Here is a 13,320-nt window from a genome sequence, read left to right as displayed (position 1 = left end):
GGCGGGGCCGGAGGCGGGGCGAGACCATAGGTCACGCCCATTCGTCGCGCTCCGCCCACCCGCCTGGCCCCACTCACCCGCCATCTTGGGACGGGTGGAAGGTGGAGCTAGAGGCGTGGTAACGCCAAGATTACGCCCCACCCCGTTCCTCCCATTCCTTAGAGAAGATGGGGCCAGGGCGGAGCTGGAGGGTGGGGCGACGCTGAGGCTCCTCCCCTTAGTGCTCCGCCTACCCGCCTGTGAGCCGCAAGCCGGCCGCCCCGCCCTCGCGGAGAAGGTGGCTGCCGAAGTGGGCGGGGAGGTCAGGTGACCCAGCTGGCGTCCCAAGATGGCGGCGTCGGTGGCGCCCGGTAGGCCAAGGCGGTGTCCGGGCTGTTGAGGTGACTCCGCGGGACAAGTGACGGGTCGGCCGGACCGAAGGGCAGCGGCGGACACACGGCCGCCCCGAGTGCGCAGCAGGGACTTGGCGGCGAGGCAGCGGCGCCGGGGGATGCTGGTGCTGGGCCGGGCCTCTCCCTCTTCAACTTAGGGCGGCGGCGGGCCCGCACCCCTGGTTCCCGGGCCATGGCGCTGAGGGAACTTAAAGTGTGCCTACTTGGGGTAAGTGGCGGCAGGCGGGATCCCGAGGGTCCCGGAGGCCAGGTGGGAGTGCCCAGGGTCTCCAGGGCCTCTTGCACCCCTTTACGCCCTGCACGGGACACAGTACCCCCGCAGACCCTTAGGACGGAGGGACCACCAGGCTATGCCCCACCCAAGGCCCCGAGGTATCAGGGTGGCCCCCGGCATCCCGGAGCGACGCCCTCATTCTATGCCATAGTGAAGTAGCCCACAGGTAGTTTCCTTCCAACTTTGCGAGGGACACCTTTAAAGTTAGCCAAGTCTCTAAAAGTTAACCCCCCAGCAAGTCTTTAGTTTTTTATGAGCACCTTTGGCTTCCTTTCAGCAATGTGGGATGGTTTTGAACTTTTGGGAAGTCTTTGACTCTTCTGCAAGAGTTACTTTCCAAAGTTTGCTCTTCTCTATAGCAGGGAGGAGTTCATTACCAGGAAACCTCCAGGACTTTGAAGGTTCAGCTTCCGGTCTTCTCATAGTAGTTTGGCCTTTTCAGAGCCTTCTGATGATCTCTTTCCTGAGTTTCTGTTTTAATGGTTGGAAAAAGAAATTCCAATAACTACACGGTTTTTGCCCCTCAACAGGGTGGGGCTAGGGTTCATCCCTGATCACTCCCAAACTTGGCAGCACAGTTTTACTGGTGTATGTCAAAAGGCCAGTGAGTTCAGTCTCTTTTCACACAGAACTGAAACTTAGAGTCTTTTTCCTTTGGGAGGGAGCAGGAGTTCAATCCTAGAGATTGAACCTAAAACCTTGTGCATTCTAGACAAGCCCCACCACTGAGTTGTGTGTCCCCCTGCTTGCTTGCTTCTGTTTTGTAGCAGGATCTCAAGAAGTTACCCAGGATAGCCTTGAAATCTCAGCCTCAGCAGGACTTGAACTTGGAAACCTCCTGCCTCTGCTTCTCACATTTGCTAAAATTGCAGCCCTGTACCATTAGGCAGGCCAGCATGGGTCATTCTAGAGGTCCTGGTGTCTTCCCCAATACTTTCAAGAATGTTTCTTACTGTTTGGCCGTGACTGGGACTGACATTGAACTCAGTTCATAAGCTAAGAAATCTGCCTGCCTCTGTCTTCCAAGCACTGGAACTAAAAGCATGCACTCTTGGACCTGGCCCCATAATACATTTTGAAATGTAATTACTTCACCGACTTATTATAAAAGCCTACTGTGTCCCTCCATCCACAGATGGAGATGCTTTTCCTGAAATCTCCTGCTTTATGCCACAAAGGAGTTTTAGGTGTCTACAAATAGGTTAGTGTTTCCTCAACCACCCATCTTACTCTCTTTCAGGACACGGGTGTGGGTAAATCAAGCATTGTGTGGCGGTTTGTGGAAGACAGCTTTGACCCGAATATCAATCCAACCATAGGGTAAGAAAGCAAGTTTATTTTCTTATCTATCTCAGGGTGCATGAAAAGTCATCGCAAGCAGAAATGTGATACTGGTGTAACTCCTGTTGTCTTGAGCTCAATGGAATTTTGAATTGCTGGGTCTCGACATTTCCAAAATGACTTGAGAGAATACAGTGAGGTTTGCTGTATCCTAGGAGACTTATCTTCAGACTTTGGAGATAAGAACGTCAACATAGAAAAAAGAATCAGTTGACATAGGAGTTTACAGACCCAGTTACACCTTGAATGAGAGCAAATGAAATCACATCCTGAAAATGTCCTTTTGGGCAGATCACTTAAAGTCTAGTTATGGTCCTTGAAAAGGAGTAGAATTGGATCCAAACCCTCTTGAACATTGTAGCACCGAGGACAATAATGAATTAATGAATTAACTTAGAAATGTTCTGGAGTTGGGGGGTTGGTTGGTTATGCTTTGTTGTTGGGGCTGTTTGTTGGTTGGTTAGTTTTGTGCTCCTGGTGTCTGGTATGTTTTGACTGTTGAGGTTGACTAGAGAGTTCTTGAAGGTTTCATTGTTTTTGATTAGGCATGTATGTGTGTGTGAATGTGTGTATGTGAGTGTGAGTGCCCACCCTTGGAGGCCAGAACCATGAGATCCTCCTGGAAGTGGTTAGGAAGTGCCTGCTGGGAACCAAATCAGGTCCTCCCGAAGAAAGAGCATGGGTTTAACTGCTAAGCCATCTCCCCAGCCTCATATAAACTCAACAAAAATCTAACTATTTGACTGTCCGTCACGGGCAAACATGGGATTAACACTAATTTTTTTCTTTTTGAGAACCTGAGCTCTGTAGGATCTACTACTGTGCTAAGTTTGTACACCTAAGTAAGGACTAGACACTTCTTGCCAATCAACTGGTTTCCTATCTTTAGAGAAAAGTTGTATGTCACTCGTCATCAGGATGTGATGTGGCTTTGTGCCACATAAGGAAATACTTTACAACTGTGAGGGAAACTTTACAAGACTGCTGCTTGAGAATTTGTTAAAATCTCTGGGTCTGTTGTGCGTTTGGGGTATGGACATGAAATCCACCATTATGTCTGCAGTTAAGATGGTACCCTTCCAGAAGAATTGGGTGTGTCCGTGTGTTTAAAGTAACACCTCATGCTCCTCAGGGCTTGTTGGGTCTTGCACTGCAAAGTGAAGTGCAGACACAAGTGCTGATGAATCAGTAAATGCCGTACTTCATTCACAGCCAAGTCACAGCTAAAGCCTCAGAGGCCACAAGTGCTAAGACACCACCCCTTTACTATCAGAGTAGAGAGAAAAGCTGAGAGCTTTCCTTACCTCGGCCCAGTCAGGCTCCCACTGTGTCCCATATTTTATAGGAAAGACTACAAAGTCCCCTCCTCCTGCATCCTTGCTTCCTTGTTTCTGCCTCTGAAGCTTCCTCCTTATGCTAACAGCCCAGTGTACCTCTCTGGAGTGCAGGGTTCCTGGCTCTTCCCCACGTTCTCCCTCCTACAACTCTGCTGCCTTCCAGCAGCTTCACAGCCCAGTTTCCCTGCTTAGGCCGGAAGAGAACCCACCACCTTCTCAACTGTTAACCTGTAGCCCGCTGTCAACACACGCCCACCCACCATGTCACTAGATCCACCTTCTCTGCCCCTGGGAGCCACCGCAAGCCCAGTGAGTTTCTTCCTTTTATTGGGTACCAGCCATATGTAAGGAGTTCTGGGTGCTAGTGATTTAAACCTGGTGTCAGCAAACTGCAGCCTTGTCCTCTGCCCTCTCTCTTGGTAAATTTGTTACCAAAGCAGTCAGACCTGCCTCTGTCCTGACCAAAGGCAGGAGTCTTGTGGCACACAAAGCCAGATTCTCCACCGGACACTAGCGCTTTTATTAATTTGTTTTTGCAGCATGGTCTTGTCTAGCCCATGCAGGCCTGAAACTACTGTAGAGCCGAGGCTAACTCAGTCCCCTTTGTGCTGCGAGAGTAGGCATGAACCATCATATGTCTACCTGCACTTTTCAGAATACATTTGCTGAATCCTGGTTTAGACACACTTTGTTCCTGCCATGATGTAGATGTAGTTTCCCTGTAGGTTAAGAGAGAGACGTGTTCTATGACTGTTGTGCAGAAAATGACTCTTTAGGATCTCTGTGTGATATCAGCACATGGCAGGCCCTGAGCTTTCTGACCAGGCTTGATTCCTTCAGGGCCCATGGAAAATGTGAAGTACTTAGAATCACTTGCATTAAACTGAAAGATGAATGGCTTGTACTTGGCAGAAAGTTAAGGAAGTGTGTACTGAATTGAAGTGTGTCTGCCGGTAACAGTGAGGGGTAGTTAAGAGTACCCTGAATAGCTAGCCTAGCAGACTGAAGGACCAGACAGAGGAGGGGTCAGGAGGCCAGCAAGGACAGGACAAAGTGAGACCAGCGAGAAGACCTGCCATGAGACTGTGAGACAGGGTCAGGCAGGAATCCTTAAAGCTGGGGAAGGAGCTAGTATGAGAGGTACAGACAAGGCATGATGGAGTAGGGTAAGGGTGTCTGTGGTTCCTTTCCCTCACCCATGGCTGCACTCCTGCACTGGTACCTCTTCACCTCTCCTCCTGCTGAAATGAGCATTGGGCTTTTTCAAATCATGTCCCCTTTGTTCCCAAAGCACCCTTTCACCTGGGTCATGTAACTCAAAGTCAGCTTCTCCGGGCCTTTTCCTTGACCACCGGCCCATGTCTCCAACCCATGATTTTGACCAGCTCTAAAGAAGTGGGTGTCTATCTCTTCTCTACTCCTAAGTCCCTCATTCCTAAATGTGTTCTCTAATGTCCCAAATGGGTTATGGAGTAGGGAGGAGCCTTGGCTACAAAGAACCTTCTTGTTTGTGGACTTGAGTCGGGACCTCAGTAAGGGACCTCAGTGAGCACTGGCTAGAATTTTTAGGTCAGTGGCTAGGGTTCTGTCGGGTTTGTCTGGTTCATACCTACTTTGTGCAGTTTGGTGAGAATTCACTGATGTAGCATAGGAATCGTATGATAAAAGTCAACAGTGGCTGGCCAGACAACCACAAGCTGTGATTCAATCCTCAGAGAACACACGTGGAGGAGGACGAGGCTCTCGTTAGAATCAACACTGTGATGAGCTGTGCTAATCCTTAGGAGCTCATTGTGTCCCTTGGGTATGTTGGAGTAGTGAGATTGCAGTCACTGTGGGCATGTGATTGGGTCCCATACCATTGACACCAAAGAGCCAACCTGGAATAGCTTCTCACCAGGTAACCTGTGCCCTCAGGTGGCCCACAGACACCTGGGAAATCTACAGGCTTGTGAGCATACTGTGAGCAGCCCTCGAGAGACTGGACCTCTGCTCATCTTTGCCTGGGTGGGGAACAGGACTAGCAAGTCTTCAGATACTGAAGTCCAGCCTCCTCCTCCCAGCCAGTACCAAGGCATCAGTTCTCATCCAAAACCCCAAATTGTCACCTAACATGGAGGCCTTCAAAGTGAAACACAGACAATTCTGAACTGCAGCTCTGCCACTTGCTAATGCAGGTAATGTGGTAGCAAAGGGCTAGGTTTGTCAGCTCAGTAGATGATAGCATTGACTTGCTGTTTTAATTCTTTTCAGTGTGTGTCTAAGAGGTTTATTCCCAGTAATAAAATGCTTGGGTGTTCCCTCCTGAGAAAGTTGAAGGCAGGAGGATGAGAAGTTGTGGGCCAGCCTGGACTACATAAGATCCTCTTTTAAAGAGAAGGCGGGGTTACAGGAAAGACTGTGTCATAGGGCTTTTAAGTTAATCTAACAGCAGTGTCTACTCTGACCCATTTCTTAGAGCAGCCACTGTTGCCATGGTGTGCAGCAGATCTCCTCACAAGCATACACACACTGTGCCCCCTCCTCCCACTACCACCACCAATTTTAGACATTATCTCCTGATTGACTCTTTAAAATGTAGGTCCTAGCTGTGCTCCTACCTCCTGCACATTTCTCTTCTCCGTTTTGCTATTACGGGTCTGTGCTTGAACCAGGGCATGGCAAGTGTTTGAGTGCACACCTTTGTGCTAGGCTGGCTGCGCATTTCCTAGCTCTCCTTGTACACAGTTGCTAAGGGCTCCATTAAGGGACTTAATCTCTTTATGCCTACTTTTGCATTTTGGGAGTGCTCTGATTTGTTGAGGTGGTTGTGAAAATTTGGGTTAAAGCACATAAATGTCACATTTTGTTCAGATCTTGGGCTGTTTGCCCATCTTTCTCACTACCTTTGGTGTATCACACTATCATCTGTGTGTTAGACATTACTTGGCTGTGTCTTGCAGTTATGTGTCCCATTCTTAGACAAGCCTTTGCAATCTGAATGGTTTTCCATCGAACAAAGTCTCACTTTGGATCCGCCCACCTCCTGTTGCTTGATCTCTTTGGCCCGATCCTCCCCTGCTCCGTCTGTCCGTCTGTCCATCTGTCCGTCCAGGTGGCTAGCAAAGTTTCTGTCAGTCTGTGCTAATTTCAGAGACATTCAGTGTAGGGATGTACTTTTGGTAATAATGTTTTGCCTTAAAGCTTTTTCTTTCTCTTTCTTCTACTGAGGTTCCCTCGTGTTACTGCATGCATTACTCATGTGTGCCTTTATATTACTGAGTAGTGTTCCACTGCATGAGACACCAAAAAATGTGTTTATCAGCTAATTGATAAACATTAGAGTTTATAATCTTTGCTGTTATGAAGAAAGCATATCTGTTTGGACATAAGTTTACTTTCAGGTATATATCTAGAGTTATTTAGAAGTGCCATTTCTGGATCATGTACCAAATATTTATTTAATTTTCGTAAGAAGCTGTCAGTTTTTCAAAATATTCATACCAGCTACGTGCTGATACACACATTTAATCCTAGCACTTGGGACATAGAAAGCAGGAGGATCTGTGAATCCAAAGCCATCCAGGGCTACATAGTGAGAACCTGTCTTCAAAACGAAACAAAAGAATATTCATAATGTTCCACCAGGACAGTGTGTAAGTTGAAATCTGTCAGTCCTCTGATGCCAAGACCGTGTCTCCCACTGCACATGGTGTTCTCACCTTTCCTGCACTTATTCCTACCCATTCCAATATTTGCCTTATCCCAAGTGTGTTGTTCATGCAATCAATAGCTTTTTATCTTCTTACCGTATCTTTTGAAGAACAACTTTTACATTTTATTCATAACATTGACTTGTGTCCCATACATCCAAGATCAGAAGGATTTTCTCTTAGGCTTTAGAGTCTGTTCTTTAGTTTGGTTTTGTTTCTGTGTTTTGAGACAGTCTCACTAAGTACCCTGGCAGGCCTAGAATTCTAGAGATCTGCTACCTCTGCCTCCCAAGTCCTGGGATTAAAATGTGTTCTTGATCTAGAAGTCCCATAGCTTCATTCTAAACTTGGCCCGAGGGCTGTTTGTCCTACTGTGTCTGCTGTGTAAAGCGATGCTTTTCCGATGGTCACTCTAGGCATTAGCTAGTGGGGAGCTCAGCAGCTGTTCTAGTAAACGTCTCTGGACCTCCATCAGGGATGGGCTGCTGTGTGGGAAAGGTCTCACTTTGGAAGTCCAGCACCATCTAACTGTAATACTTTTCAAATTTGGTTTGTGCTTGTAGGCTTTTTGCATCTGTGTCTAAAGATCTAGGGACACAGTGCCCAATTCTTCAAGCATCTTCTAAAAATCTGGGAATCTTTTAACTAGTTTGGGAAAAATTGATAACCTAACAGTGTTTGCTCTAATCCATGAACATGATAGATTCTTCTGTTCTTTAGATCTCTCTCTCTCTCCTCTCTCTCTCTCTCTCTCTCTCTCTCTCTCTCTCTCTCAAACACACACACACACACACACACACACACACACACACACACACACACACTTAAATTTACTTTGTAGTCAAAGCTGATCTTGACTTTTAGTCCTGTGTCTCTTTCCCTTGATTTTTCCTGACAATACTTTTAGTGTCAATGCACAAGACTTACATATTTTATCTCAAAATATTACATTTTGGGGGGTTTCTTTGCTTTGAGGGTCTTTGTTCTTCGGGGGCCTTTCTTTTTGGAGCAGACTATTTGGGAATTGTCTTAGTCAGGGTTTGTATTCCTGCACAAAACATCACAACCCAGAAGCAAGTTGGAGAGGAAAGGATCTATTCAGCTTACACTTCCACATTGCTGTTATAGAACCCACGACTACCAGCCCAGGGATGGCACCACCTCCCGCCTTGATCACTAGTTGAGAAAATGCCTTACAGCTGCTTCTCATGGAGGCATTTCCTTAAAAGAGGCTCCTTTCTCTGTGATAACTCCATCTTGTGTCAAGTTGACACACAAAACCAGCCAGTACAGGAATGAGGTCTCCACGTCTCTACTATCAGTGCCTTTCTTAGTTTTAGTTGCATGCTAATCATCTGTAGACACACACATGCTAATCATCTGTAGACACACACATGCTAATCATCTGTAGACACACACATGCTAATCATCTGTAGACACACACATGCTAATCATCTGTAGACACACACTAATCATCTGTAGACACACACTGCTGTGATCTTGCCAAGTTGGCTTAGCTAAGGCAACACTTTCAAGGATTCCTTGGGCTTTTCTTGGCTGCACAGTCCTTTGTGGTGTATGCACATTTGATTTCTTCTGCTTCTTTATCACACCAAGAGGACTGGTGTAATCCGGTGCAGGTTGGTGCACTGTTGAGGCGTGGATAACTAGCACCTTTGTCTTCCTGACTTCTGGCAGATGGCTCTCAGCGGCCTTTTACAGTTAAGCTAGTGGCTGCTCCTGCTGGCTGGCTAAGGATGGCCTTTCTCCACTGGGTTAATAGAAATGGATTTTTTATCAGGATGTACATATGTATGTCCTCCTTTGGTTAGAACAGGCTCCATCCTTGAGAAGGGTGTGTGTGTGCTACTCTGTGAGGTGTTCAGTGTATGAATGTTCACAAACATGTGCTTAGAAGGGGTGTTTGTATGGCCCTTTATCTCTGTGGCCTGCACTGAAAGGAGTATTTCAGCAACTCTGTATGCGGCCTTGTCTGTTGCTCTAACTTGTTAATCTTTATTTTTGCCTGGATGCTGAATGTCAGTATATGTGGCATGTTTTCTTGATGCCCCCTCCCCCATAAGAATGCTTGTTCTTGTTCTGAGTTAGGCTCCCTGCATTCTCTTTGCATATCTTAATCTTGGCCTGTTGATAGCCGTGTATTTCAAGCAGGTTTACAAATTGCATCCGAGGAGTATTGCTTTGACTTCCCCTTTACTGCTTCATGGAGAGCCCCTTTTACTTAGAGTGTTTGGATTATGCTACTAAACAGAGTTGCTACTAGCCATATGCAGTGTCAGTCATGCTGGCCACATTTCAGTCCTTATCAGGAATGTGGTGCCTCTAGTTTAGACGCTTTCTGTGTATAATAGTTGTTGATGTGGTTCGGTTTAATCTGCCATCTTGCCACCTTTTCCCATGTCCACAATTCCATTTTATTTCCACTGCCATCTCATCTGACGACCCCCTTTATGATGATGAAGATGAAGGTGGTTGTTGCCTAGGGTTACAGTCTGTGATTCCCATTTGTGTTCAGACAATAGCGTGGCTTCACGGGCTTTGTTGATGCCTATAAGCACCTTCTATGGCTTTTGTGCTTTGTTTTCATGGATGCTGCTGGGAGCTTGCTGTGCAGTAGTGGCCGTTCATAAGTGCCTTTAGTCTTTTTTGTTCTCCATCCTTGAGCCAATATTAAAACCCCTCTTTTTTTTTAATCTTTGTAATAAGTTGCAATGTCCAGCGCTGGTTGAGTGTTCTGTTATTCAAGACTGCCTCGGCTGCTTTAGGTTTCATTTCCATATAAATGTTAGCAATCATAGTGTCTGCTTTCACACACCCGAGCATGCTGACCCTCACTGTGGTTTCCACTGACCTTCCATTGAATTTACAGAGCCATTCAGAGAAGGACTTGGTAATCCTGAACCCTAGTCTATGACTATGGGTTATCTTTCTATCCCGCCTCTGTGTTCTTTGTTTTCTCTTCTCTAGTGTGTTTGCACATCTGTCATCAGCGTTATTTCAGGGTTCAATGTTTTTAATGCACTAGTTTGCTATGAAAATGGTAAGTGGCTCAAAGTTTCCTGTTGTTTTCGTCGTTGTTGATTGTTGTAGTAGGGTTGGAGTTGAGAGTACTGTGAGCTCTGCCAGGAGCTACAACTTGGTTTTTTGAGCTTTTCTCCAATGACCTTCCCTAATTTACTTATGAATTCACTTACGTATGTGCAATGTTTTTTGTGTTTTTTACACAGTTTTCTGTCCTCTGGGATGGCCTTGGTTATGCCTTTGACTTTGCATCCCTATTTTTGTTGGCTCCAGAGGATTTCCTTAACAAGGTCGATGAGAACGAGTGATTCCTGGGTGCTCTGGCACTGCCATAGTCATTCTGGGAGAGCCTCACTAGGGTACCAGGGGATGTGCTCACTAGAGGATTGTTTTAATTTATCTGTCTTATTTATTGCATGCATCCCTACCAAATTGTTCAAAGAAGATGTCCTTTTCCTTGCCTGCGAGGGTCTATTTAAGTTGATAGTGTTGACTTGGTAAGCATGTTTTTCCATCTGGACGAGGCTAACTGCATGCCATGTGGTGTCTAACATGGCAGTTCTCAACCTGTGGATCACAGCCCTTGGCAAACTTCTTTCTTCAACAGTATTTACATTATAACTTGCAACAGTAGCAGATTGACAGCTATGAAGTAGCAGTGAAATAATAGGATGGTTGGGGGTCACCACAGCATGAGGGACTGTACTAACAGGACACAGCATTGGGAAGGTTGGAAAGCACGGCTGGCAGAATTCCTAACACGTGGGAGAGGTCACTTCAGCTAACAGTTTAAAGCGTTAAAAGCCTCTCGGGGTTAGGGATTTAGCTCAGTGGTAGAGCGCTTGCCTAGGAAGCGCAAGGCCCTGGGTTCGGTCCCCAGCTCCGGAAAAAAAAAAAAAAAAAAAAGAACAAAACAAAAGTCCAAGTCTCTTCTTAAATTCAAGGCAGTCTCTTAATTGTGAGTTCCTAAAGACTAAAAGCATGTTACATAATTGCAGTATCCTGTGGCATAAAGTAAATAGTTAGATCTTAGCAGCAGGAAATGGGAACATAGCAAGGAAGCACTCGGTCAAAGCAAGACCAGACCCTGCATTACAAACTCCAAATCCTGCAGCTCAGTATCTGGCTTCTGAAACCCACCATGGAATGATCTAGGCTCCAAAGGACTTACTTGGTTAGCGCCACTCCTCTCTACCTGATGCCTGTAGGGTACTTCATCTGTATGTGTCCGGCTCCATGCTGTAACTGCACCTTTTCTCTGTGGATGGCCCATGGTCCTGGGATTACTGATATCTTGGGATCCATTGCAACATTGGCCTCACCTTCACAACTTCATGAAGTATCCACTTGGGTCTCCCTTGCAGGAACTTTGACCCTGCCACACAGCTGCCCTCAGTAACTTCTGGAACCTGTCGATGCAGGACTCTGTAATCACCCTTAGTGTTTCATGCCTATAAAACATGGACATCACTGCCAGGTTCTGCTTCGAGCCTCAGGTCCTTGTGAGCCTTGCGTCCTTGAGCTACAATGACTTCATTCTCATGTTTACCGACCCTGGGGACACTTCCCAGTTTTCCAGCAAGAAATGTGTGTGTGTATGTGTATCTGTCTGTCTGTCTGTCTCTCCATCTATGTGTGTTTGTCTATGTGGTGTGTGTCTCTGTGTGTCTATCTATCTATGTGGTGTATGTCTATCTCTGTGTGTCTGTCTATGTGGTGTGTGTCTGTCTATGTGTGCTGTATGTGGTGTGTGTATCCCAGGCTGTTTGCATACTCCTTCCCCCTCTGAACTTTGCATTTTTCATGTCTCTACTCTCTCTCACTGTAAAAGATCTGAATAAGAGTAGCAAGAACTATCATGCCACATCCTGAATGTTCTTTTGTCTTGAAATTACTCCATTCAGCCTCAGTAAGGTTCTCAGGACCCAGGCAGAATATAATTTTAATGGCCTCCAGCCCAGTTCCTAGTTTCCTGAGCTAGTCAGGAAACTGTTCACGTCTCTGCATTCTGGTCTTCTAGACACACGGCAGGGTCTGCTTACGGTCTCTGCAGTGTACAGCTGCAGACTCTTCCACATTCCTCCTGCATTTGCAGAGCTTGCAAATCACCTGGTCAGCTTTATCATAAGAACAAACCTAACTCTCCAGACTGTGTTTTCTTTCCTTCTTTCTTCCTTTATCACTGTTACAAAATAGCTAACAAGAAACAACTTAAGGGAGGCAGCAGCCAGTTGCATCTGCAGAACCGCAGTAGTGTACTGCTGTTTGTCTAGGGCCCAACCATGGGCCAATGCTACCCACATTTAGGGTGGGTCATCAGCCTCAGTTAACCTTGTATGGAGACTCCTCCCAGCTATCCCCAGAGGCTTGTCTCCTCGGGGATTATTCACATTATTCACATTGATGGTATTAGGCGTTACACTTGGCTTTAGTTGAATGTTACTTGTTAGGATTTGCCTGTGTATAACTGAGAGTGTGATGTCATTTCCTTTTTGAACATGTGTCAGATTTGTATCAAAGTTATGCTTATTCAGTAACACTGCTTGTATGAAACACTCCTTTTTATTCTTTAAGTGATTAGTAAGATTTGTCAGTGTTTCCATCTGGGCTTCAAGCACTCCTTGTGTAATAGAGTTAATTAAGGAGTGAATTCCATTCATAGTTGTAAGATTGTTCATATGCAAATTGTCTGTTACTTCTGGCTCTGGTTTTGATAGATTGCATTCTTTAACAGCCTTAACTCTTGCGTGGACTTGTTCCATCTTGCTAGTTTATCAGCATAAGGCTGTCAGGCTTCTTACTGGCAGCAGCTTTCCTTTGGATGGGTCTTGCTTTTGGTCAACTGAGCATATCTGCTGCCTCGCCTTTGTCTTGATGAGTATATGAAAGCTCCTACTCTTGATAACAGTGTTCTCATCACTGACATTGACACAGGCTAGAGTCGTCTGAGAGGAGACAACCCCAGTTGAGAAAATGCCTTCATAAGATTGGACTGTAGACAAGCCTTTAGAGTATTTTCTTAATTAGTGATTGATGTGGGAGGGTCCTTTGTATCATGGATGGAGTCATCCCTAGGCTGGTGGTACTGGGTTCTGTAAGAAACCAAGTAGACAGAGGGTCCTGCTCCCTTGGGCAGCAGGGTGTGTGTTTGTGTATGTGTGTGTGTGTGTGTGTGTGTGTGGCGGGGGGGTTGAGCCAACTGTCCCCCTCCCCCACCATGAGCACCATAGAGGTGGCCTGGC

At 46.2% G+C, this 13,320-nt stretch overlaps 1 protein-coding gene across 1 annotated transcript in view; it reads left to right on the top strand.

Annotated features, from left to right (window-relative positions):
• Positions 1-280: 280 nt before the first annotated feature.
• Rab22a (RAB22A, member RAS oncogene family) overlaps positions 281-13,320 on the top strand; it is a 40,616-nt gene continuing 27,576 nt past the window's right edge. Inside the window, exons 1-2 of the mRNA XM_032904706.1 lie at positions 281-600; positions 1,907-1,986. Coding sequence (XP_032760597.1) covers positions 565-600; positions 1,907-1,986 — 116 coding nt within the window. The 5' untranslated portion in view covers positions 281-564. The remainder of the gene's footprint in view (positions 601-1,906; positions 1,987-13,320) is intronic.

Source organism: Rattus rattus, chromosome 5 (genome assembly GCF_011064425.1).
Source record: "Rattus rattus isolate New Zealand chromosome 5, Rrattus_CSIRO_v1, whole genome shotgun sequence".
Lineage (NCBI taxonomy): Eukaryota > Metazoa > Chordata > Mammalia > Rodentia > Muridae > Rattus > Rattus rattus.
Note: the sequence above shows the minus strand (reverse complement) of the source record. Positions and strands in the feature narration are given on the sequence as shown.